The sequence below is a fragment of the Pan troglodytes genome, chromosome 22 (assembly GCF_028858775.2).
Source record: "Pan troglodytes isolate AG18354 chromosome 22, NHGRI_mPanTro3-v2.0_pri, whole genome shotgun sequence".
Classification (NCBI taxonomy): Eukaryota; Metazoa; Chordata; class Mammalia; order Primates; family Hominidae; genus Pan; species Pan troglodytes.
Window position 1 is genome coordinate 34,233,843 of NC_072420.2, and position 21,944 is coordinate 34,255,786.

General features: G+C 41.0%; 2 protein-coding genes across 23 annotated transcripts in view; one reads left to right on the forward strand and one right to left on the reverse strand.

Annotated features, from left to right (window-relative positions):
• The window catches only part of GART (phosphoribosylglycinamide formyltransferase, phosphoribosylglycinamide synthetase, phosphoribosylaminoimidazole synthetase), a 38,211-nt gene extending 20,437 nt beyond the window's left edge, over positions 1–17,774 (reverse strand). Inside the window, exons 1-10 of one of the 13 annotated variants that reach the window (XM_003319054.6) lie at positions 17,542–17,774; positions 14,034–14,219; positions 10,065–10,160; positions 9,420–9,594; positions 7,190–7,301; positions 6,337–6,405; positions 5,603–5,728; positions 3,693–3,780; positions 3,361–3,446; positions 3,009–3,177 (exon numbers count right to left, since the gene is read on the reverse strand). In XM_003319054.6, coding sequence (XP_003319102.2) covers positions 3,009–3,177; positions 3,361–3,446; positions 3,693–3,780; positions 5,603–5,728; positions 6,337–6,405; positions 7,190–7,301; positions 9,420–9,594; positions 10,065–10,160; positions 14,034–14,178 — 1,066 coding nt within the window. In that variant the 5' untranslated portion in view covers positions 14,179–14,219; positions 17,542–17,774. Of the gene's footprint in view, positions 1–3,008; positions 3,178–3,360; positions 3,447–3,692; positions 3,781–5,602; positions 5,729–6,336; positions 6,406–7,189; positions 7,302–9,419; positions 9,595–10,064; positions 10,161–14,033; positions 14,220–16,936; positions 17,192–17,429 lie in introns of those variants that run through there. The other 12 variants (XM_009455531.5, XM_063803531.1, XM_063803530.1 and 9 more) reach the window with 12 other exon arrangements.
• Positions 17,775–17,931: 157 nt separating this feature from the next.
• SON (SON DNA and RNA binding protein) overlaps positions 17,932–21,944 on the forward strand; it is a 34,465-nt gene continuing 30,452 nt past the window's right edge. For all 10 annotated transcript variants that reach the window (XR_010154468.1, XR_010154469.1, XR_010154466.1 and 7 more), the window contains exons 1-2: positions 17,932–18,051; positions 21,131–21,297. Coding sequence is in view for 6 of the 10 variants with exons in the window: in XM_001165975.8 (XP_001165975.1) it covers positions 17,975–18,051; positions 21,131–21,297 (244 nt within the window). In the remaining 4 variants the exon portion in view is untranslated. The remainder of the gene's footprint in view (positions 18,052–21,130; positions 21,298–21,944) is intronic.

Consider the following 21,944-nt stretch of genomic DNA (forward strand, 5'->3'; position numbering starts at 1 on the left):
TCTACATAAATAAATAAATAATAATAGCCAAGTGTGGCGGCACACACCAGCTGAGGTGGGAGGATCACTTGAATTTGGGAGTTTGAGGCTGCAGTGAGGTGTGATCGCACCACTGCTCCAAACCCAGCAACAGAGACCCTGTCTCCAAATAAATAAATACATAAAAATTAAAGATCTTTATCTCACTTAAAAGAACCTTCCCTATCAGACAGGTCTTCTTTTATTTTTTGAGACGGAGTCTCACTCTGTTGCCAAGCTGGAGTGCAGTGGTGTGATCTCCGCTCACTGCAACCTCTGCCTCCTGGGTTCAAGCAAATCTCTTGCCTCAACCTCAGGAGTAGCTGGGACTACAGGAATGTGCCACCACACCCAGCTAATTTTTGTATTTTTAGTAGAGACAGGGTTTGAAAATGTTGGCCAGGATGGTCTTGACCTCCTGATCTGCCCACCTTGGCCTCCCAAAGTGCTGGGATTATAGGCATGAGCCACCGTGCCCGGCCCTGACAGGTTTTAATGCAATGTAATAGTAATTAGAGTAAATAGGAGTAAATAGTTCTTTCTCCTAAGAACTGTCTGCTATTTTAGGATGACAACCTAAATTCTTGTGTTATCGTAAATCTCATTATAAAAGCAATTGTTTAATGAGGAAAGAAACAAAAATCCTGCATCTGATCACATTAATCTTTTCCTTAAGAGTAAGGGAACTTCCTTTTCTTTTTTTTTTTTTGAGACAGAGTCTCGCTCTGTCGCCCAGGCTGGTGTGCAGTGGTGCAATCTTGGCTTACTGCAAGCTCCTCCTCCCAGGTTCACGCCATTCTCCTGCCTCAGCCTCCTGAGTAGCTGGGACTACAGGTGCCCACCACCATGCCCGGCTAATTTTTTGTATTTTTAGTAGAGCCAGGGTTTCACCGTGTTAGCCAGGATGGTCTCGATCTCCTGACCTTGTGATCTGCCTGCCTGGGCCTCCCAAAGTGCTGGGATTAGTCATGAGCCACTGCGCCCAGCCGGGAACTTCCTTTTCTTTTTGGGACAGAGTCTTGCTCTGTCACCTAGGCTGGAGTGTGCAGTTGTGCGACCTCGGCTCACTGCAACCTCTACCTCCTGGGTTCAAGCCATCCTGCCACCTCAGCCTCCTGAGTAGCTAGGATTATAGGCATGCACCACCACATTTGGCTAATTGTTTTTGTATTTTTAGTGGAGACGGGGTTTCACCATGTTGGCCAGGCTGGTCTCGAACTCCTGACCTCAAGTGATCTGCCCGCTTCGGCCTCCCAAAGTGTTAGGATTACAGGTGTGAGCCACCGTGCCTGGCCTGTAAAGGAACTTCTTTTCATCACAGTTATTCAATTAAAGCTGCTTCTTTTTTTCTTTTCCGATTTTTTTTTTTTAACCAGATCATGAGACTTAAGTTTCTTTCTTTTCAGTATAACCAATATGATCAGTACAATGCAAAACGTAAGTAATCTTTTCACTATTATAACACTTGTATGATTTTAAGACAAACTTGGCTTAAATTAAGTTTTGGGGTCAGCCCCAAATTCCTACCCCTTCACTGTAGTTTGAATTATTTTTAAACTCTCAGATACAGCTTTATACTTAAAACATTATTAGACTATATATTCTAAATTCTAAAGTGACCAAAGGGGACAGTTTATATAAAGATAACACTTTTTCTTAATTTTTAGAAAACCATTCTTTCATCTCCTGGTGGTCTTCTTTTTCTGTCTCTATTTCTTTTGTTAGCATCCTATTTGGTAGTTTGTTAATATACATCTTCCCTGAGTGTTTTTACAACACAAAGCCATTTAGTGATTCTGAATGGCTACTCTGCCTGCCAGTACTGGTAAAACTCAATATTGCTCTGGCAGAACTATTATACACTTGTTACTTCAATCTTAGGGAAATTTTACCAATGCAAGGGATCTTGGTTCTGGCCCATTTCTTTCTTTGTCCATATTCAGAAGGAATCAATTCCTAACTGCCTGCCTAGCTGCCATGCGTGGGATTCATAAGGCAATGGACTTGGTGTCTGGGCAAGACAGTTTATGGGGTTGTTGAATTAAATACACTACTGGAGGCTGGGCACGGTGGCTCAGACCTGTAATCCCAACACTTGAGGAGGATGAGGTAGGCGGATCACTTGAGGTCAGGAGTTCGAGACCAGCCGGGCCAACATGGTGAAACCCCATCTCTACTAAAAATACAGAAATTAGCTGGGCCTGGTAGCACACACCTGTAATCCAGTTACTTGGGAGGCTGAGTCAGAAGAATCGCTTGAACCCAGGAGGAGGTTACAGTGAGCCGAGATCGTGCCACTGCACTCCAGCCTGGGTGACAGAGCTAGAGTCTATCTCGAAAAAAAAAAGGAAACCCCCCAAATACACTACTGGAGCACGGAGAGTGGCCAAACTATAGCCTGCTAGGGGTCACAGAGGTCTGCCTTTGGACTTATGGCACTGGAACTTAGATTTAACATCATTTAACGAGATGTTTCACCTACTTTATATAAAGAGAGAGAGAAAAAAAAGAGAAGGATAAACTTTGAAACTGTTTGAATTTTGCCATCCAAGTGACTATGGGGTGCACTGTAAACTGGGGGGTCAAACCACACAAAACTGTATGCATTTGTGATAATTCAGAGTCCTCACCTCTAAAATATATCTTATTGATATACTTTGTACTAATGTTCCTCTGACTCTCAGAGAATCTCATTATTACCCTGGCTCTAGGCAGGTGGAAGTGGAAGGCTGCACTGGGTGACACTCGGGAGATGTGGTTCTGCCACTTATGTCTTCCTTGCACAGGAAGGGAAATCAACGGTTCTCTGAATACAGTAATTGCGGATATTTGAACACACATATCCAATAAGCAACATGGTTAAGACCCTCTGAAAGGTTTCTGATGGCTTCACACTCTTATCGAGAGCAAGCCTTAGTGTGAGAGGGGGGTCTGCTGTGGTGCTGGCACTTGTCACGTTGTACTCCAACCTCTTGCTCCCTGACACTCACCTGTTATCTCTACACCCTTGGTGTAGTCTCCAGGATAACCTTTACTTGCCATGACAACAGTTAGGGCGGTGTGGTTTTCTAGCCAAACAGGCAGAGATGTGCAGAGCAGTCCATCTAAGGTGGACTGAATCACTTCATAAAGATCACTTTTAAGAAGTGGGAGGATTACCTGGAAAAACATAATCCACATGGCAGGTGGGATAAATTTTAGTTTTCCTTAAACATTTTATTCACTGGGGTACTAGCAGAACTTGCATGAATTTCCCAAAGGTAATTACTTCCAGGCTGATAAATTCCAAGATTAAAATACCACATATCTTCTACTAAGTAATACTTTGATATTTTTACCCACTTGGCACTCTGGATCACCAAAACGGCAATTAAACTCTAGAACTTTTGGGCCATCCTTGGTCAGCATTATTCCAGCATAGAGAATACCTTCATTAAAAAAGAAAAAAAAAAAAAAAAAGAGAGAAAGAAAATCTATGATGAAGACACTGTATTACAAATATAAAATCTACTACATAAACTTCTAATAATCAAAGTTTTGGAAAAATCATAAACATTTAAAAAATGGTCCATTAAAAAGTGGTAAAAAAAAAAAAAAGGGAATGGAAAATAAGTTTTATCAAAAGTAGAAAGTTACTCTATAGGTGGCTTCCATAGTAATGTGGGTGGGCCTACCTGTATATGGAGTACCCTCTTGCTGCATGCCATCCACTGTCCTCTGAAGAACAGTATCTTTAATTTTTAGTAATAGATCATTAGAAACCTGGAGAACGTGCAGAAACACTTAAATGTAACAGGTAACTTAAAAAGTCTAAGTAGTATTACATGGGACAACAGAAGGGGATGATGAGGATAACTCATTTTTTTACCACCTGAAACATGCTGAACATTTTGAACTTGAAAGATTTAAACTTTCTCAATCCTCACAATGACTCTATCAAGTAGGTATTTTAGCTTTATGATTTTCAAAAAATACACTCTTAAAAGAACTAGCCAAAAATAACTTCCCGAAACGTAATAGAAATGAAACAAGTTCTCTCCTACCCTAAGGCTTCTTTGTACTCTTCCCAGTATACGCTGCATATTTCATAAGTCTATATATGTAAGATTCTGGGTTTATGAATTTAATTGTAAAAATTAGACCCAGATATAGTTCTTAGAATACACTATTACCAAATGGTAGTTTTAATAGAAGTGTTTGGATTACAGGTGTGAACCACTGTGCCTGGCCTACACTTATGAAGTCTTTTTAAAAAAATGAAGTTTATGTTTAATCTTTTTTTTTTTTTTTTTTTTTGAGGTGAAGTTTTGCTTTTGTTGTCCAGGCTGGAGTGCAATGGCGCAATCTTGGCTCACCACAACCTCCGCCTCCCGGGTTCAAGTGATTCTCTTGCCTTAGCTTCCCAAGTAGCTGGGACTGGGACTACAGGCATGTGCCATCGCGCCCAGCTAATTTTTGTATTTTCAGTAGAGACGGGGTTTCTCCATGTTGGCCAGGCTGGTCTCAAACTCCCAACCTCAGGTGATCCACCTGCCTCGGCCTCCCAAAGTGCTGGGATTACAGGCATGAGCCACTGCGCCCGGCCTATTTTTAATCTTTTAAGCAAGAAAAATATGTAAAGGGGCACTACATTAGCACAAACAATTATGACTATCTTCAATGAAAAGAATAGGTGAGTTTTCGGATTGCTAACCTACTTATATGCCAACAGCACAAATTCCTAAAAAAAACTGTGCAGAAGGCCAGGCATGGTAGCTCACGCCTGTAATCCCAGCACTTTGGGAGGCCGAGGTGGGCAGATCACGGGTCAAGAGATCCAGACCATACTGGCCAACATGGTGAAACCCCATCTCTACTAAAAATACAAAAATTAGCCTGGCGTGGTGGCCTGTGCCTGTAGTCCCAGCTACTTGTGAGGCTGAGGCAGGAGAATCACTTGAACCCAGGAGGCGGAGGATGTAGAGAGCCAAGATCGCGCCACTGCACCCCAGCCTGGTGACAGAGCGAGACTCCGTCTCAAAAAACAACAACAAAAACAAAAACTGTGCAGAAATTGTTTGGAAACGTGTTGTCTGTTATGAAGTAGAAAGATCAGAACAAATTCTGATATGACTTGGTTCTCAATTCATATCACACACACACAAGAAATTCTGATCTGACTTGGTTCTCAATTCATATCACACGCACACTAGAAATTCTGATGCGACTTGGTTCTCAATTCATATCACACACACACAGATACACACAGACAACACTTTTGTGCTGAACCACGGATATCCAAAGATGAATCCAAGACCACAACAGGCTCCCATGTGTTAAAAATTGGCTGCAGAGAGGAGGGAATAGGAGGATCTATTCAACCCATACTATACTTTAGATTGGCTTATTTTAGTTCTTCAAAAAAGGCTTTTAGGAAAAGTTAGTTTTAGAGACCAGAAAAGATACTCCTCATTTAATTGCTGATTAGTAACATAATTCATAGCAACAAACAAACAGAAAACAAAACAAAATAGAAAGTATCATCTAAGAGTTCTCTGAGAAAAGCAAACTACTACAAGACTTCAGCAGAGTCTTCGGGAAGTACCTGAGGGGCTGGACAATAGGCTCCCATTCCCCCTGTGTTAGGGCCACCATCTCCCTCCAGTAATCGCTTATGGTCCTGTGCTGGGGGCATGGGGGCCACAGTCTTGCCATCAGTGAAACACAGACACTATAAAAAAAACAAAATAGTCCATTTATGTTAACTGTCAAAAACTAAAAAAAAAAATTTAGTGAGGCAAACTATATGTCCCTTAATTCTTCTTTGAGGAAAAGTTTTTTTTTTTTTTGCAGAGAAATGAACCGAAACGTCAATAACATTAAGCTACATACATCAAGAATCATAACGTACTCAACTTCTGAAGGATTTGTAATTTTTGAGGGAAGTTAGAAAAAATCAAGCTACTCTCAAAGTAAAAGATTTCAACCTTTCCCCCACTTTAAGCTTCCAGGCATTAAAACTTGGTTTAAGGTGACTTTATTTATTGTGCAATAAACTGTATATGAAAGAAAAAGCATGAATGCTTGAATTAATCCAGAACCTCAATAGTGTGTGATGTAAGTCCAAGTGCCCCCACTAACACACTAGGGATGACTAACAGAGGATCGATTATTTTTTCATTTGCACCCCCAACAATAAAAGTATACAAATTCCTTTGTAACTGCTGGGTTTATGTTTTTAGATGAAGCAACCAGAGTATATCAAGTCTTTTCTGGGGTACACAGGTCAGATGACAGCTTCTTATACACTACAAAAGCCAGAAAGATGAATATACATACCGACACCTCTTCTCCGTCAAGAAGTTCTTCAATGACAATTGTTTCTCCAGCTGCCCCAAAGGCTTTCTCCTGATTGTAAGTTTTTTTTTTTTTTTTTTAAAAAAAGAGGTTTGGTAAATTTTTGATACTTAGTTGACTTTTAGCATTATCCAGCATTTGTATTATGAACCAGTGAGTACTGTAATTTTTCTTTCCCTTTCAGAAAGACTCAAAGGGAACATATAAATGTTTCCTATTTTTAATGTGGCAATAGTGTAGCTAACACTGGTACAGACGGAATAAACACATCTCTAATATTCTCCTGAAGATTTGGTGATCCAGTTTCAAATAAGGTATGGGAAAAACAGATGTTTTCATTATCGCCACTTAATCCTTACTTCCGATTATAATTATACATGTTTGGCTGTAATAACTATACTAAAGCATGCTTGTGAAAGTAGATTTCTACAAGGACAGAAAACCCACAACAACAAAGATCGATCACGAAAGACAAGGCATATTCATTCATTAATTTACTTCTCTTAGACCTGGGACACGTGGGACAAATACTTTTGTCCTCATGGATGGCTTGATAATTTATTTATATGTTCTAGAGTCTGAGGATTTTCTTTCAGTGGCAGACAACAAAGGATGTTACAATTTACTTCAAAATAATACAATCATGGTTTAATTTACAGTGTAAATCCGTAACTATTTTATAGAGATGGATTATAATACATGGGATTATAAAAAATAACTTACCCATATGTTTGCAAAATAGATTTTCCTTATTGTGAGGAACATTTTTTAAACTTAAAAGGGTATTTATTCAGTATGAATAGAAAAGTAAATTTTTTCAGAAGACCCAGCCTACCTGCATGATCTCTTGTACAGCTTTGCAGGCCTCTTCTTTGCTCTTTGCAACAATCACCCCTTTTCCAGCTGCAAGACCACTGGCCTTCACAACCAAAGCAGGGAAGTCTGCACTGTAAAGACAGAGTAATCGTCAACATCCAATAAACCATTACAACTCAAGATTTTAAAATGCTGTGGGATTTTGTAACGATATGCTATAGCAATGACTGAAAAGCAGAAAGAAAAAAATTAATTATCCTTCCAACACATTTTGATGTACTTCCTACCAGGATTTTTTCCCCTACGTATTCCTTTGTAGTTCCAATCATACAGTACCTATAATTTTGCTTTTTTCATTTATCATGAGATTACACAGGCAATATCTTTGGAAGAATAAGTAGATGTATAGAGTAGATATGGCATAATCTCTAAGATACAAAGTAGCAAATAGTACTCTCATTCAAGTAGAAAATGCGGCTATATAACAACAGTAAGCATACACAGACCATTTCTGGGAGTACACATACGAAATTATCAAGTGGGCCTGGGGGTCTGGAAGGAGACTTACCCAAAGTAAGTAACAAAACTGTTACTTGCTCAAGGCATCTGGCTGCTAGGAAATAATAATATTCAGTGTTTAAGAAACTCTGTAGGATATGAATGAAAAAAAAATGAAACTGACACAACTGAAAGGAAAACATAACCAGGAAGCAGAAGTGTCAACAAAAAAAGGGCAAATGCATGTGTCTACTAACACTCATTAATTGCTCAATGCTTTCCACATAATAGAGAACAAAGGATGTTTAATTTTGAAATTTAAAATTGCAATAGTGGCCAGGCGCGGTGGCTCACGCCTGTAATCCCAGCACTTTGGGAGGCCGAGGCGGGCGGATCACGAGGTCAGGAGATCGAGACCATCCTGGCTAACACAGTGAAACCCTGTCTCTTCTAAAAATACAAAAAATTAGCCGGGAGTGGTGGTGGGCGCCTGTATTCCCAGCTACTCGGGAGGCTGAAGCAGCAGAATGGCGTGAACCTGGGAGGCGGAGCTTGCAGTGAGCCGAGATAGAGAGAGCACCACTGCAGTCCGGCCTGGGTGAAAGAACGAGACTCAAAAAAATTAATAAACAAATAAATAAAAATAAAAATAAATAAATAAATAAAATAAAATGGCAATAGTGGTGGCAGATGACCAAGTGATGATTACTCACTCTGGTTAATTATTTATGATAAAAAAAATCAATGTTCTTTATGTTGTAAGATGCCACCGCGTTTGTCAATCTGACCGTGAGGCCTAGTGTTATGGCTCATGCCTGTAATCCCAGCACTTTGGGAGGCAGAGAGAGGCGGATCTCTTGAGCTTAAGAGTTTGAGACTGGCCTGGGAAACATGGTAAAACTCCGTCTCTACAAAAAATCTAAAAACTAGCTGGGAGTGGTGGTGTGTGCCTATTGTCCCAGCTACTTGGGAGGCTGAGGTGGGAGGATCACTTGAGTCCAGGAGGCAGGGGCTGCTGTGAGCCAAGATCACGCCACTGCACTCCAGCCTGCGTGACAGAGAGAGGCCCCGTCTCAGGTTGGGGGGTGGCGGTGGGGGGCAGGGAACCAAAAACCAAAAACATGGCTGTGAAAAGAGCGCACAACTGCAGAACCAAGTGTATGTTTCCCCCGAGGAACTACTCAGATTTTATTAAAAATGTCATCTTCCTGCAAGGCCACAAGATCATATAAACTCTGTATGCATAGGATCCCATTTTATTTTGGTTCTGGAAAATGACAACCCACATAATATTTATTGAGAAAGTTTTTTCCTTAATTATCTTACTACATCTTGTGACAGCCTAAAGACCTAGCATTACATTTTCAACACCGAAGTGACCTGTATATTTATTTAATTTTTTTGAGACAGGGTCTCACTCTGTCACCCAGGCTGCAGTGCAGTGGCACAATCTTGGCTCAGTGCAGCCTCCGCCTCCTGGGTTCAAGTGATCCTCCCACCTTGGCCTTCAGAGGAGCTGGGACTACAGGTGCACACCATCATGCCCGGCTTTTTTTTTTCTGTATTTTTTGTAGAGACAGGGTTTTACCATGGTACCCAGGCTGGTCTCTAACTCCTGAGCTCAAGTGATTCACCTGCCTTGGCCTCCCAAAGTGCTGGGATTACAGGTGAGCTACTGTGCCTGGCCACTGACCTGTGTATTTAAATATCAAAACTAAACAACTGTCCTTCACAGACAACCATTTACCTACCTCAAAATGAAGCTGCAGGCTTCTTCAGGTTTGGTGAAAGCCTTCCATTGTGCAGTTGGGATTCCATGTCTGTCCATAAACTCTTTGGCAAACCTTTTGCTGGACTCTAACTGAGCCGCTTCTGCTGTTGGGCCAAAGCATCGCACTCCTGCAGACCTCAGGTTCCCAACAATCCCTATTGATGAAAACAGTAGCCTTAGGTGAACCAAGGTCTCCCCAGGGGCTTTTCAGCCTGAAGACGAATTAGTATGAGACTATATCTACATCTAGACAAGGCAGATGACTGGTGGCAGAGGATAACTAACTTTTTCATGTTGTCTACCGGATAGAGATAAAATGCTACTAACATGTTATTCAAATCTATCAAAAGTTGTTATATTTGCATATATGGATTATTAAACACACACCAGAATACAGCAGAATAAAGACATATAAAATGTTTTCCATGGCTGCAAATTTGATCTCTAACTCATCATATAACTGATGCTTGGGAAAAAAAACTAGACTCCATAAATTTCGAGAGTGGAAGCTCTTTTTCCAGGATAATATTACAAATTCTCATCTGTAAAATGAATTGGATTAGATGATCCCTAAGCTTCTGTTTGCACTGAATATACTGTAACAATAAACAGAAACAAACTTTACCAGCAGCCAGAGGTGCTTCTGGTCCAACAACTACAAATTCAATTTTCTTCTCTTTGCAGAATTGAGCAAGGGCAGTGTGGTCACTGATTGAGATGGCTGTAAACAGAAAAAAAAAAAAAAAAAAAAAAAACCACTGCATTTACAAAAACATTCCACTTAAGTAAACTAAGTGTCTCACTAAAAAAACTAAGTTCTATACTTTAGTATGCTTGTTATCTGTTGGTTTTCTTATATTGGCAGAGATGACAGTTTCAACATGTGAAATTCAGAGGAGAGTGCATTAGGCTAACCAACAGAGCTCAGTTCTCCGTTATCATTGTAGACAGATGAAAACACCAATAAACTTCCCAAAGAGCCATAAAGTATCACCTCCATGATATTGTTCACGTCACTAATATTGATTGTATATTAAACAAAAAACGTAAGATATACTCAGAAATTGGTCTTTTAACGTCAATCAATCAATTGTACTGAAAATCCACTATGTGCTAAGTACTGTCCTCAGCACTGGTATTAAGATGTCAACACGGCGGGGCGCGGTGGCTCACGCCTGTAATCCCAGCACTTTGGGAGGCCGAGGTGGGTGGATCACCTAAGGTCAGGAGTTCGAGACCAGCCTGAACAATATGATGAAACCCCGTCTCTACTAAAAATACAAAAAGTAGCTGGGCGTGGGGGCATGCACCTGTAATCCCAACTACTCAGGAGGCTGAGACAGGAGAATCGCTTGAACTGGGGAGGCGGAGGTTGCAGTGAGCCAAGATCGCACCACTGCACTCCAGCCTGGGTAGATAACAAGAACGAAACTCTGTCTCAAAAAAAAAAAAAAATTTATCAACACAAGCAGGGTCCCTATACTTAACATGTTTACAATCCGCTGTAGGAACGCTGGGTAATAAATATACAAACAAAAAAAAACAGCAAATATGAACAAATTAAGCAAATTTGATATGAAGTGAATTGAGAGGCTATTTTGGGTTGGGTCAGGAGGGATCTCTTTGGGGCAGAGCTGTTTAAGTTAAGAACTCAATGACGCTTTTAAGAGGAACCTGTCTTCTCCAACCTGCAAGTCAGGTAAATTTTCTTCTGTGGAGTTCTAAGTAACTAGTGGTAGGATCAACCACATACTGAACATGGTTTGGCTCCATAGGGGCTCTCCTGCTTCACTGTGTCTGGACCACCATTCGTTAAGTCAGCTGAAGTCTGCAATCACTCTGCCATTGGTACAGAGTACAAGAAGTGATATTTGTGATGTACAGTTGTCCCTCTTTATCCTTAGAGGACACATTCTAAGATCCCTAGTGGATGCCTGAAACCACAGTGCTGAACGCTATATATATAGTATGTTTTTTCCTATACATAAACACCTATGATAAAGTTTAATTTACAAATTAGGCACAGTAAGAGATTAACTATCACTAATACTAAAATAGAACAATTATAACTATATGCTAGCATCAGCTTTGGGGCCATTATTAAGTAAAACAGGGTTACCTGAACACATGCACTGAGATAATATGATAGTCAATCTGATAACCAACAGGGCTAGTAAGTAACAACATGGATATGCCGGACAAAAAGATTCACGTCTCAGGTTGGACGGCACAAAATTTCATCATGCTATGCTAGACTGGTGTGCAATGTAAAATTTATGAATTATTTCTGAAATTTTCCATTTAATATTTTGGACTACAGCGGACTGTGGGTAACTGAAACTGTGGAAAGTAAAATTGTGGATAGGCTGGTGACTACTGTATAGGGTCCAAGTCCAGAAAAGGTAGGGTCCTCAATCTGCAGCAACTGCCTGAATGTGATTAGGATGGAGTACCACGCACTGTGGGTTAGTGGTTCTGAACACAACTAGGCTGAGCAGGGTCAACTATATCAGTATAGCAGAGAGCAACAAGAGGAAGAGGTCTCTTTAGTAGTCTTACAAGACTACTTGTAGTAGTCTCATGATGATCTTAAGAGATTTTGATGGGCTTGCCTGTATGACCTCAATCGCAGATAAACTGTCCCAGTTCTCTAATAAACAAATACCTCACCCCTAGAATTAAGATCCCAGAAAAGGAGGTATTTGCTAATTTGTCTTATTCCTTTTGGTCTTATATACATGCCACTATCTTCCCCCAGTTTGTGGCTTGTTGGGTCCATGCTCTTCTTTCCATAAATATTATGTGCCACATAGGGAACTAAGCACTGTGCACACCATGCAAAACAAGACAGACAAGTTCCTTGCCCTCATGGAGCTTACATTCTACTAGAGATTATATTCTAGTGGAGGAAAAGAACATAGGAGACAGACAATAGTGAAGTAAAAATAAACACAGACATTCATGATCATAAACAAATGAAATGGGAATGGACACTTGCTTTTAGTAAGAAACTGTAGGAGAGATATAATTAAGGAGGCTAACATTTAAGTGGAGCTCTGAATAATAAGGAGACAGTCATGGTAAGGGGTGGGAACAAATATAAAGTCCAAAGCAGCAAGCTTCTGCTTGGGAAATTGGTAGGACAGCATGGACAGAGTATAGTGAAAAGAGAAAAAGGGATATAAAAGATCAGGTTGGAAGAGCAGGCAGAAGACAGACTGCACAAAGGGCTTTGAAAGGCATGGTAAGGAATTTGAGTTTTATTCTAAGTATTATTAGAATACTGAGGAGTTTCTGAAGCCACTGACAAACTTAATGTAGTATACGAACTGACCATTTTTTCATTTTTGCCAATTGAGAGATAAGGGTGGAGGCTGGGCACGGTGGCTCATGCCTGTAATCCCAGCACTTTGGGAGGCTGAGGCAGGCAGATCACCTGAGGTCAGGAGTTCGAGACCAGCCTGACCAACATAGTGAAACCCGGTCTCTACTAAAAAAACAAAAAATTAGCTGGATGTGGCGGCATGCACCTGTAGTACCAGCTACTCGGGAGGCTGAGGCAGAAGAATCGCTTTAACTCAGGAGCCAGAGGTTGCAGTGAGCTGAGATCACGCTACTGCACTCCAGTATGGGTGACAGAGTGAGACTCTGTCTCAAAAAAAAAAAAAAAAAAAAAAAAAAAGTCAGAGAGAGATAAGGGTTGAGATCTATTAGAGTAACAACTGTTAAAAACTTTGTTTTGTGAGACAGGTTCTCATCTTACTCTGTTGCCCAAGTAGCTGGCACTACAGATGTGCACCACCATGCCTGGCTAATTTTTGTATTTTTTTTTTGTAGAGATCGGGTCTCACTACATTGCCCTGGCTAGTCTCAAACTCCTGGGCTCAAGAGATCCTTCTGCCTTGGCTTCCCAAAGCGCTGGGATTGTAAGCGTGAGCCACTGCACGTGGCCGAAAGTTGTATTTAATAGCAATACTAAACTTTCCATTTACAAAAATACACATCAAAATGCCTTTAATCTGTATTAGGCACTTACTACTTTTCCAATGGATGTGTTTTATCAGGTTTAAAACAGTTTAAGATAAGGAAATGCCATATTCTGAACAATAGGTTACCTTAAGTTTATAACATATTGGCAAGCATTCAAATTACCAAATAAATTTTAAGGTCAAGGAAAGCACTCAACCCTGAATAGCAGTCTATCTTTATTTTATTTTATTTTGAGACGGAGTCTCATTCTGTCGCCCAGGCTGGAGTGCAGTGGCATGATGTCAGCTTACTACAAGCTCCACCCCCTGGGTTCAAGCCATTCTCCTGCCTCAGCCTCCCGAGTAGCTGGGACTACAGGCGCCCGCCACCACGCCCGGCTAATTTTTTGTATTTTTAGTAAAGATGGGGTTTCACCATTTTAGCCAGGATGGTCTCCATCTCCTGACCTCATGATCCGCATATCTCGGCCTCCCAAAGTGCTGGGATTACAGGCATTAGCCACTGTGCCCAGCCTATCTTTATTAACATAAAGTACAGATATGGTTGACAGCATACCATTAATAACAAATAATAACTATTACTCCCCACTTTAAAACATGATTACCGGTATTTGAAATCTTTTCAGAGCAGGCAGTGCCTGCGTTTCCTGGGGCAACCAACACTTGTTTGACATGATGAGACTGCGCAAGTTTCCAGGCCAGCGTATGTTCCCTTCCTCCACTGCCAATTATAAGTACTCGGGCTGCCATTGTTCTGTCTGTAAAGCAGAAATTCCAAAGGAAAATGAAACCTGCAGAAAGAAAAGCACAGTTTATATCTTAGGATGCACATTTTAGAAACCCAGGGACGGGCACAGTGGCTCATGCCTGTACCCCCAGCATTTTGGGAGGCCGAGGCAGGTGGATCACTTGAGGTCAGGAGTTTGAGACCAGCCTTGGCCAACATGGCAAAACCTCATCTCTACTAAAATACAAAAATTAGCCAGGCATGGTGGCGGGTGCCTGTAATCCCAGGTACTCAGGAGGCCAAGGCAGGAGAATTGCTTGAACCTGGTAGGAGGAGATCGCAGTGAGCCAGGATCACGTCACTACACTCTAGCCTGGGAAACAGAGCAAGACTTCATCTCAAAAAAAAAAAAAAAAGAAATCCAGATTTGTAAATATAATTTAAGTAATCATTTGTACTCATACAAATGACATTTTCATCCAATGATTCATTTTTGAAAAACTGGGATTCATAATTTGAGAAATATGACTGTCGTCATAAGCACAAGGGAGGTATTTCAAAAAGAAGGCAGGCTGGCCTAGAGAGCTAGGTTAAGGAGTCAAACGATGACTCTCAGCTCCTTATGTGATAATCTCCCTTCTCTGGGCTTCATTTCAAAAAGACTTAATAATCATCACGCCTTAGTTATGAAATGAATCTTGTTTTAGACTCAAAATGTATTATAAAATATCAATTTTTAAACCTTGAAATCTTACAGATAATTAGGTTATCATAAATTAAAGGATATACTGAAAACTGGGGTAAGCAAACTTTACACAAAAAGGGCCACATAGTTCTGTCAAAACTACTCGACTCGGCCACCTTAGCAAGAAAGCAACCAAAGATAATACAAAGATGAATCAATGTGCCAATGTCCAGAAAAACTTAATGGACCCATAAACAGGCAGTGGGTCAGAGATCACTGTTGCCTATCAGTACCTTAAGTAGTAGGAAACCATCAAAGGTTTGTAACAAATAAACGTGACTCGCTTTCAATAAAACTTTATGTACGGATACTATAATTTGAATTTCATAAAATTTTCACGTCACAAAAACCTCATTTATTTCCTGTTCTTTTTCTCAATCATTCATATTTGGTGAGCTGTACAAAAGCAGGCAGCAGAAGGATTTGGTATGTGGGCCATAGTTTGCTGACTCCTAATTCAAATAGCGCAATATGCTAGAATATTGGTAGAGAAGGCAAAAATCAAATTCCAACTCATTTCACTTTAGTTCTGGCACCTGAGACTTAGAAGGATGGATACAACAGCAGTGTAACCTAGGAGATTAACTGAAATGACATTTATAAATAAGTACAATCTGGCACTCAGCAGTAGTAAATGTTAACTTGTTACATTTACCTACCACAAGGCAAACTGGTAACAGGAAAAAGAAAATTGAAAACTTATTTTGATGATGTTGGGATTACATATTTTAAGAAAAATGTAAGCTGACAATATACAAAACTAACATTTTTTTGAGCACTTAACCTTGGGCAGGGTACTATTTAAAATGCTTGTCATGAAAGAATCCTATGAGGGAGACACTATTACTATCACCAATTTGCAGATAAGACAAGGAGGCCCAGATAGGTAAGTAACTTGCTGGAGGTCACACAGGTAAGAGGCGGTGGAGCCTAACAGAAGCAATTTTGCTTCAGATTCTCTCAACAAGTGAAATGATGATCATTAAAAATTTGAGAAAGGAAAAAAAAAAAAAAACCCTGTTAAATTACAGTCCCGGAAGGAACAGCTACTTTAGTGTAACGGGAAAACACATTTTACTTGCCATGGGTATCTGAAATAAACAGATTTTTTATTTTATTTATTTATTTATTTTTTTAGACAGTCTCTCTCTGTCGCCCAGGCTGGAGGGCAGTGGTGTGATCTCGGCTCACTACAACCTCCGCCTCCCGGGTTCAAGCGATTCTCTTGCCTCACAGCCTCCCAAGTAGCTGGGATTACGGGCGTGCGCCGCCACGCCAGGCGAATTTTTGTATTTATAGTAGCGACGGGGTTTCACTACGTTGGCCAGGCTGGTCTCGAACTCCTGACCTCCAATGGTCAACCCACCTTGGCCTCCCAAAGTGCTGGGATTACATCACATCCGGCCAGAAATAAACAGATCTTTAAATCTAGAGCAAATGTTACATCTTTAGTTTGAATATAGCAGTAGTGTGGGAAAATTCTGTTTACTCTAGTGGATCACTGAAAATAGCATTACTACCCAGTGGTGAGGACGCCTGGGCTCCTGAGTCTCACACAGCGCCTTGGCCTGGGTAAAGACGCTGCCCCATACTAGCAGGAAGACCTTGGGGGACTTCACTAACCTTGGGCCTCATTCCTCAGAATGGGTAACATAAGCAGAATAAGACAGGCAAATAAAGCCGTATCAGAGGATATGGAGAATAAAGTAGAAACCAACTACAAAATTAACCAAGTAATCTGCCAGAGACAACGGGTGCATAAAGAGAAAGTACACCAATTTAGGGTTATGTCTTAAAAATGTATAAAGACACAAAAAGGCCTTGACATCTTAGAAAACAGGAAAAGTAAAAGAGCAAATAGAAACCAGCTAACAGTAGCAAGTGAAAAGCACATGGCCAACCCCCACCCACCGCATTTACAAACAACAGGAAAATTTCTACAAATCAGTTTCTATGGTTTCACTCAGTTCGCGATCTTAAATCCCCAAACCAAAGCCTAAGCGCGCTCCGTGTAAAAGCGGAGGGGGTTTACGCACCGACACCGGGTGGCCACCTGGTTCCCGCTTGCCCGCTCGCCGGAAGTCGGCCCACCGGGACCGGCGCGGGACCAGCGCGGGACCAGCGCGGCACCGCCCCTCACCGCCCCGCCCTACGACGGCTTCCCTGCCCCATTGGTCCGCGCGGCCCTGGGTCTCCGCGGCGAGAATCTAGTCTGATTCCCTCCCGCCCTGGGCGCTGCCTGACTGCTCCCCAGCCGAGACACCCAAGCCTTAGCACGTTTATAATGTGACAGTGGTACGGGGTGCCACGCAGTGTTTCCAGGAGCGCCGCGGGGGAGCGCCAAAATGCTAAACCCATTCTTAGCCAATTGTGCGCCGCTCACGAGTCAGAGCTGACCAGCTACCGCGGAAAAATCTCGTGACACGCCTGACTCCTGATGAGACTAAAATGCACCGGGCTTTGAATGCCGGTCGCTTAGGACATCCGGCCTATTGCTAAAAAAAAAATGAGGCTGGTTATAGAACGCACTGGGGAAGATACAGGGCAACAGCGAGTTCTTCCTCTCACATGCCAGTGGGGGCGGGGGCTGAAAAATTCTCTCCCGGATGCATATCCCTGTCGAAACTGAACTTGGCGCCACCTGAGAGCGCCTGAAAGCCGTGTGTTAAACACCGGGTTGCCCTTCTTGCTCTTCTTCCTCTTGGCCTTTAATCTCAGGCGCTTAGCAAGCCTGTTAAGGCTCCCAAACACTGCTGGGGACTGACAACTTAGGCGGACACGGTCGCCTCAAGAGAGACGGCTCCTGTAATGGCGCCTGCGTCAGACACTAACATGGCGGACATAATCGTGCGCGGCGCAAACGTCAGCACCTCTACCCCAGCCGCTCAGAAACAGCAGAGGAGAGCAGGGCCGTGCTCACTGATTGGTCCCTCGGTGGAGCGGGCCGGACCGGGCATTCCCTTTGGAGCCAATCAGGAAGGCGAGAGACCGAATTGGCCGCTGCGCCTCCTCCCGAGGCATGCTGGGAGCCTGGAGGACTAGCGAGGAGGAGTTGAGAGAACGGAGCGGACGCCATGGCGACCAACATCGAGCAGATTTTTAGGTCTTTCGTGGTCAGTAAATTCCGGGAAATTCAACAGGAGCTTTCCAGGTAAACGCCTCCCAGATTCTTCTGCTCCCAACGGACCGTTAGGCCCTCACCTAGCCTTCTTTGGCACCTTTCTTCGGAGACGCAGTCGTTCCTCGGCTCAGGCCCCGCTAGGGCCCCGCCTGGGCCTGGGATCCATTTTCCGGGCCCCCCCCCCCACCGCCCCCCCAGCCGCTCCCTTCCTTTTCCCTCGAGGAACTTCGCCTTTTCCGAGGTAACCCAAGACTCCCTGTTTCAGAATCGAGTTAAGATGTTCACCCTTCTCCCCTGTTTGGGTCCCCCCTCCCGTTTAGCTACTCGTAGGCCCGGTTGTCCGCCAGGGACGGGCCTAGTTCCTTCCTCAGCTCCTCCTCCGCCGCCGCGTATCCCCTCCCCCTCTCCGCCTCCGCGGATTTTGCCGGCCGGTGCCTAAGACCGGAAAGGGTCTCTAACGGCCGTTTCTTGGTTAATCTTAAATCCTCTTTATTATTGCGAGCCTCAGACCGCTTGGGGGTCTGGATCTATTAATAAGATTATTCGGGGCCTAGTGTCCTGTAGTATTTGTCAGCCGTTCTGATAGTTAAATGTTTCAATTAAAACGAACTCAAACTGGTGCACTTGCTAGTTTGTTAAAATACTCGAGATGAAGATGGAAGGGGACTTTGAAATGGTAAAAAAATACTCGAGATGAAGATGGAAGGGGACTTTGAAATGGTTGCGATTAATTACAGCAAGTGAAAGTGGACTTTGTGTGTAGGTCTATTATTTTCTTGCTACCCCTGCCCCAGTTGACACGCTATTTTTGTCATTGCTGGTAGACTTTACATAATTTGCGCTTGGCTTCACAAAATTTGAAGGCGAAGAGATTGTTAAAGAAATGGTTGTTTAGTTAGGAAAATAGTGTATGATGTTCAGCGGTTGTCTCTCGGTATTTGCTTTTGTATAAGATACTCATTTCTTTACAGAAGTAGGAAAGAGATCTTGAAACGTAAGTTTTCCGAGTTCAAGTGTTTTTAATTGTATTTTAAAAGTTGAGTGCAAGAGCAGTACGTGAATTTGAAAATGGGCCGAAAACCAGTTGTAAGTGCCCAAAGTAATACAGGATTATTAGGGCAATGATGTATTATTGCTAGAATTATCACTTTTGCAGAATGTGTTGTTTTTTAAGTGGAAATAGATCCACTCACATTGCTTTTTAAATTTCTGTGATATTGCTAGTAGTGTTTTGGATGAGAAGAGATCCGAGCTAAGAGAATATAATTTTCCTGACAAATCTCTGGCTGCAATAAGTAGTTGTTTGCTTAGTTTAACGAGGTGTGTTTTTGTAGGTTTTAAAAGCTAGTCTTTCCTTTAGAAAATGAGTGTTTTATTATAATTTAGAAGACATGAAAAAGAAAAGAAAAAACTCACCTTATTGATATTCTGATGTCATTTCATTTTTTCCCCCCATATATTGTGTGATATGTGATCATCTTGTTTTGTATTGATCATTTTTCCAGCTAATACGTTGTGAACAAGTTTATCCCTCTCAGTCTCAGTCTTTTGGACTTCTTCATGGCTGCATAGAATCCCATTGTAGGAATATACTGTTGCATATTTAGGTGGTTTGAAATTTTCATTGCTTTTCAGTAAATGCGGTTAACGATTGCTGGCTTTAAGATGAAATCATTACTTCCTTGTAGATTAACTTTTAAAACCATAATTTTCTGATTTTCAAATTTGTCATAATTATGTATAAATGCTTAGGAAAATTGTAAAATAAAGTGCTACAGAAGGAATATCTAAAAATAATATTAGACGAAGCAGTTTATTACTAGAGGAATATGCAGCTTCTCTTCAACACATAATGCGTTATCAGTCTGCAAACAAGTTTTTGATTATTTGCCATTTCAGTGAGCTGTTTTTTTCTCATCTGCTTTTATGTAAATTAGAGTAATGAGGCTGACATTTAGATAGTTAAAACAAGTTATTGAACTTCTGTTATAGATGGTGTGTAAGAATATGGCCTCTGGTTTGAGTACCAGCTTCACCTCTTAGTAGCTGTGTGACCTTCAGCTAAGTTTCTTCATTTATAAAAGAATAATAGTGGTGATCTCAGAGTTTTGTTAGGATTAAATGAGTTAATGTAGAACAGTATGACACTAGTAGTCAATAAATGATAATTATTATAACTATAATTATACAATTCATTGTATTAGAAAACCAGATGTTCCTTAATAATAATTAGGTAACTACTGAATTTTTTTTGGTTTTTGACCATTCAGACTTTTATCAGGTAGTGGAGCATAATTGATGTGTTTTCATTTAGCTAAAATTGAAGTTAAAATCAAACTGTTGCTGAAAGTATTTGATTTTTCAAAATTTTGCAAATTCACACGAAAATAGTAAAAATTACTGGGCGAATGATATGTTCTTACCTATTTAAAAATTTCTCTGGCCCTGTGAATGGAACATGTGTTAAGCCATCTATGCTTTTACTGTTGGTATAAATGCCACTTGTTTTATGTGAGTTTTATAAGCCAGAGTTCTTGATAATTGTGTAAAAATTACATAAATTATTGTCCTTTTTAAGTTCAGTGGCATTTCAGTAGCAATGTAAGCCTGGACAGAGGTTACAGGTTACCCTTTTTATTCAGTGTGCCTGTGGCTAACTTTTGTGTTCCTTGATACTATTGATGGTGATTGTGATTTATGCACAGATGTGGCTTTAATGTAGCCATGGTTTCTACCATAATGTTAGGCCACATGTTTTTCTTTTGATTTGTGACTGGGCTCTTATTAATTTTTCTCCCCTGAAAGAAATATGTGGGTAACCCAAAAGCCTAAAGTTAGATTTCTGAAATTATTTTGTTTAACAAAGAGTGTACTTAGAAACCTGTTTTCTTAATTTTCATAGTTCTGAAAACTTTAATTGTATAAAAATGAAATGTCCAAAATATAAGTAGATCATGTTAAGGAAGCATTATTAGTGGTGAATATCTAAAATAGGAAAAAGGTAAAACATCTGACAGTCAGTACAACATATGATTATTGTAATTAATTGGATTTTTTTATTAATGGTATGATAAAATATTAATGAATTTTGATAACTTTTCATGTCAAGTGGAAGGAATGAAGGCCAGCTGAATGGTGAAACAAATACACCCATTGAAGGAAACCAGGCGGGTGATGCAGCTGCCTCTGCCAGGAGTCTACCAAATGAAGAAATAGTGCAGAAGATAGAGGAAGTACTTTCTGGGGTCTTAGATACAGAACTACGATATAAGCCAGGTAAGTTGGAGATAATTAACTGTCTCAAAAATTTTCTTTTAAGATTTTTTTGAAATTTGAAGGTTAATGTTAGTTTTTGACTTCAGTATTTAAGATATTTATTAAATTAAAAACTTTAGGCTGGGTGCGATGGCTCACACCTGTAATCCCAGCACTTTGGGAGGCTGAGGTGGGTGGATCACCTGAGGTCAGGAGTTCCAGACAACCTGGTCAACATGGAGAAACCCCCATCTCCACTAAAAATACAAAAATTAGCCGAGTGTGGTGGTGGGTGCCTGTAATCCCAGCTACTTGGGAAGCTGAGGCAGGAGAATCGCATGAACCCAGGAGGCGAATGTTGCAGTGTGCTGAGATTGCGCCATTGCACTCCAGCCTGGGCGACAAGAATGAAACTCCATCTCAAAAAAAAAATTTTTTTTCAGTAAATTTAAGCTTTTGTTTAATTGATTTAATGAAGACTTTCTTGTTTAAATTTTCCTTCCATACTTCCACTGAAAAACAAACATTGATGTACTTGTTTACTCTGCTGGTAGAATATAATTTTTATTTTTGACTTAGTTTCAGTTTATTTGATTCAGTTTCTTTTTCTTTTCTTTTTCTTTCTTTTTTTTTTTTTTTTTTTTGAGACAGAGTTTCACTCTTTTTGC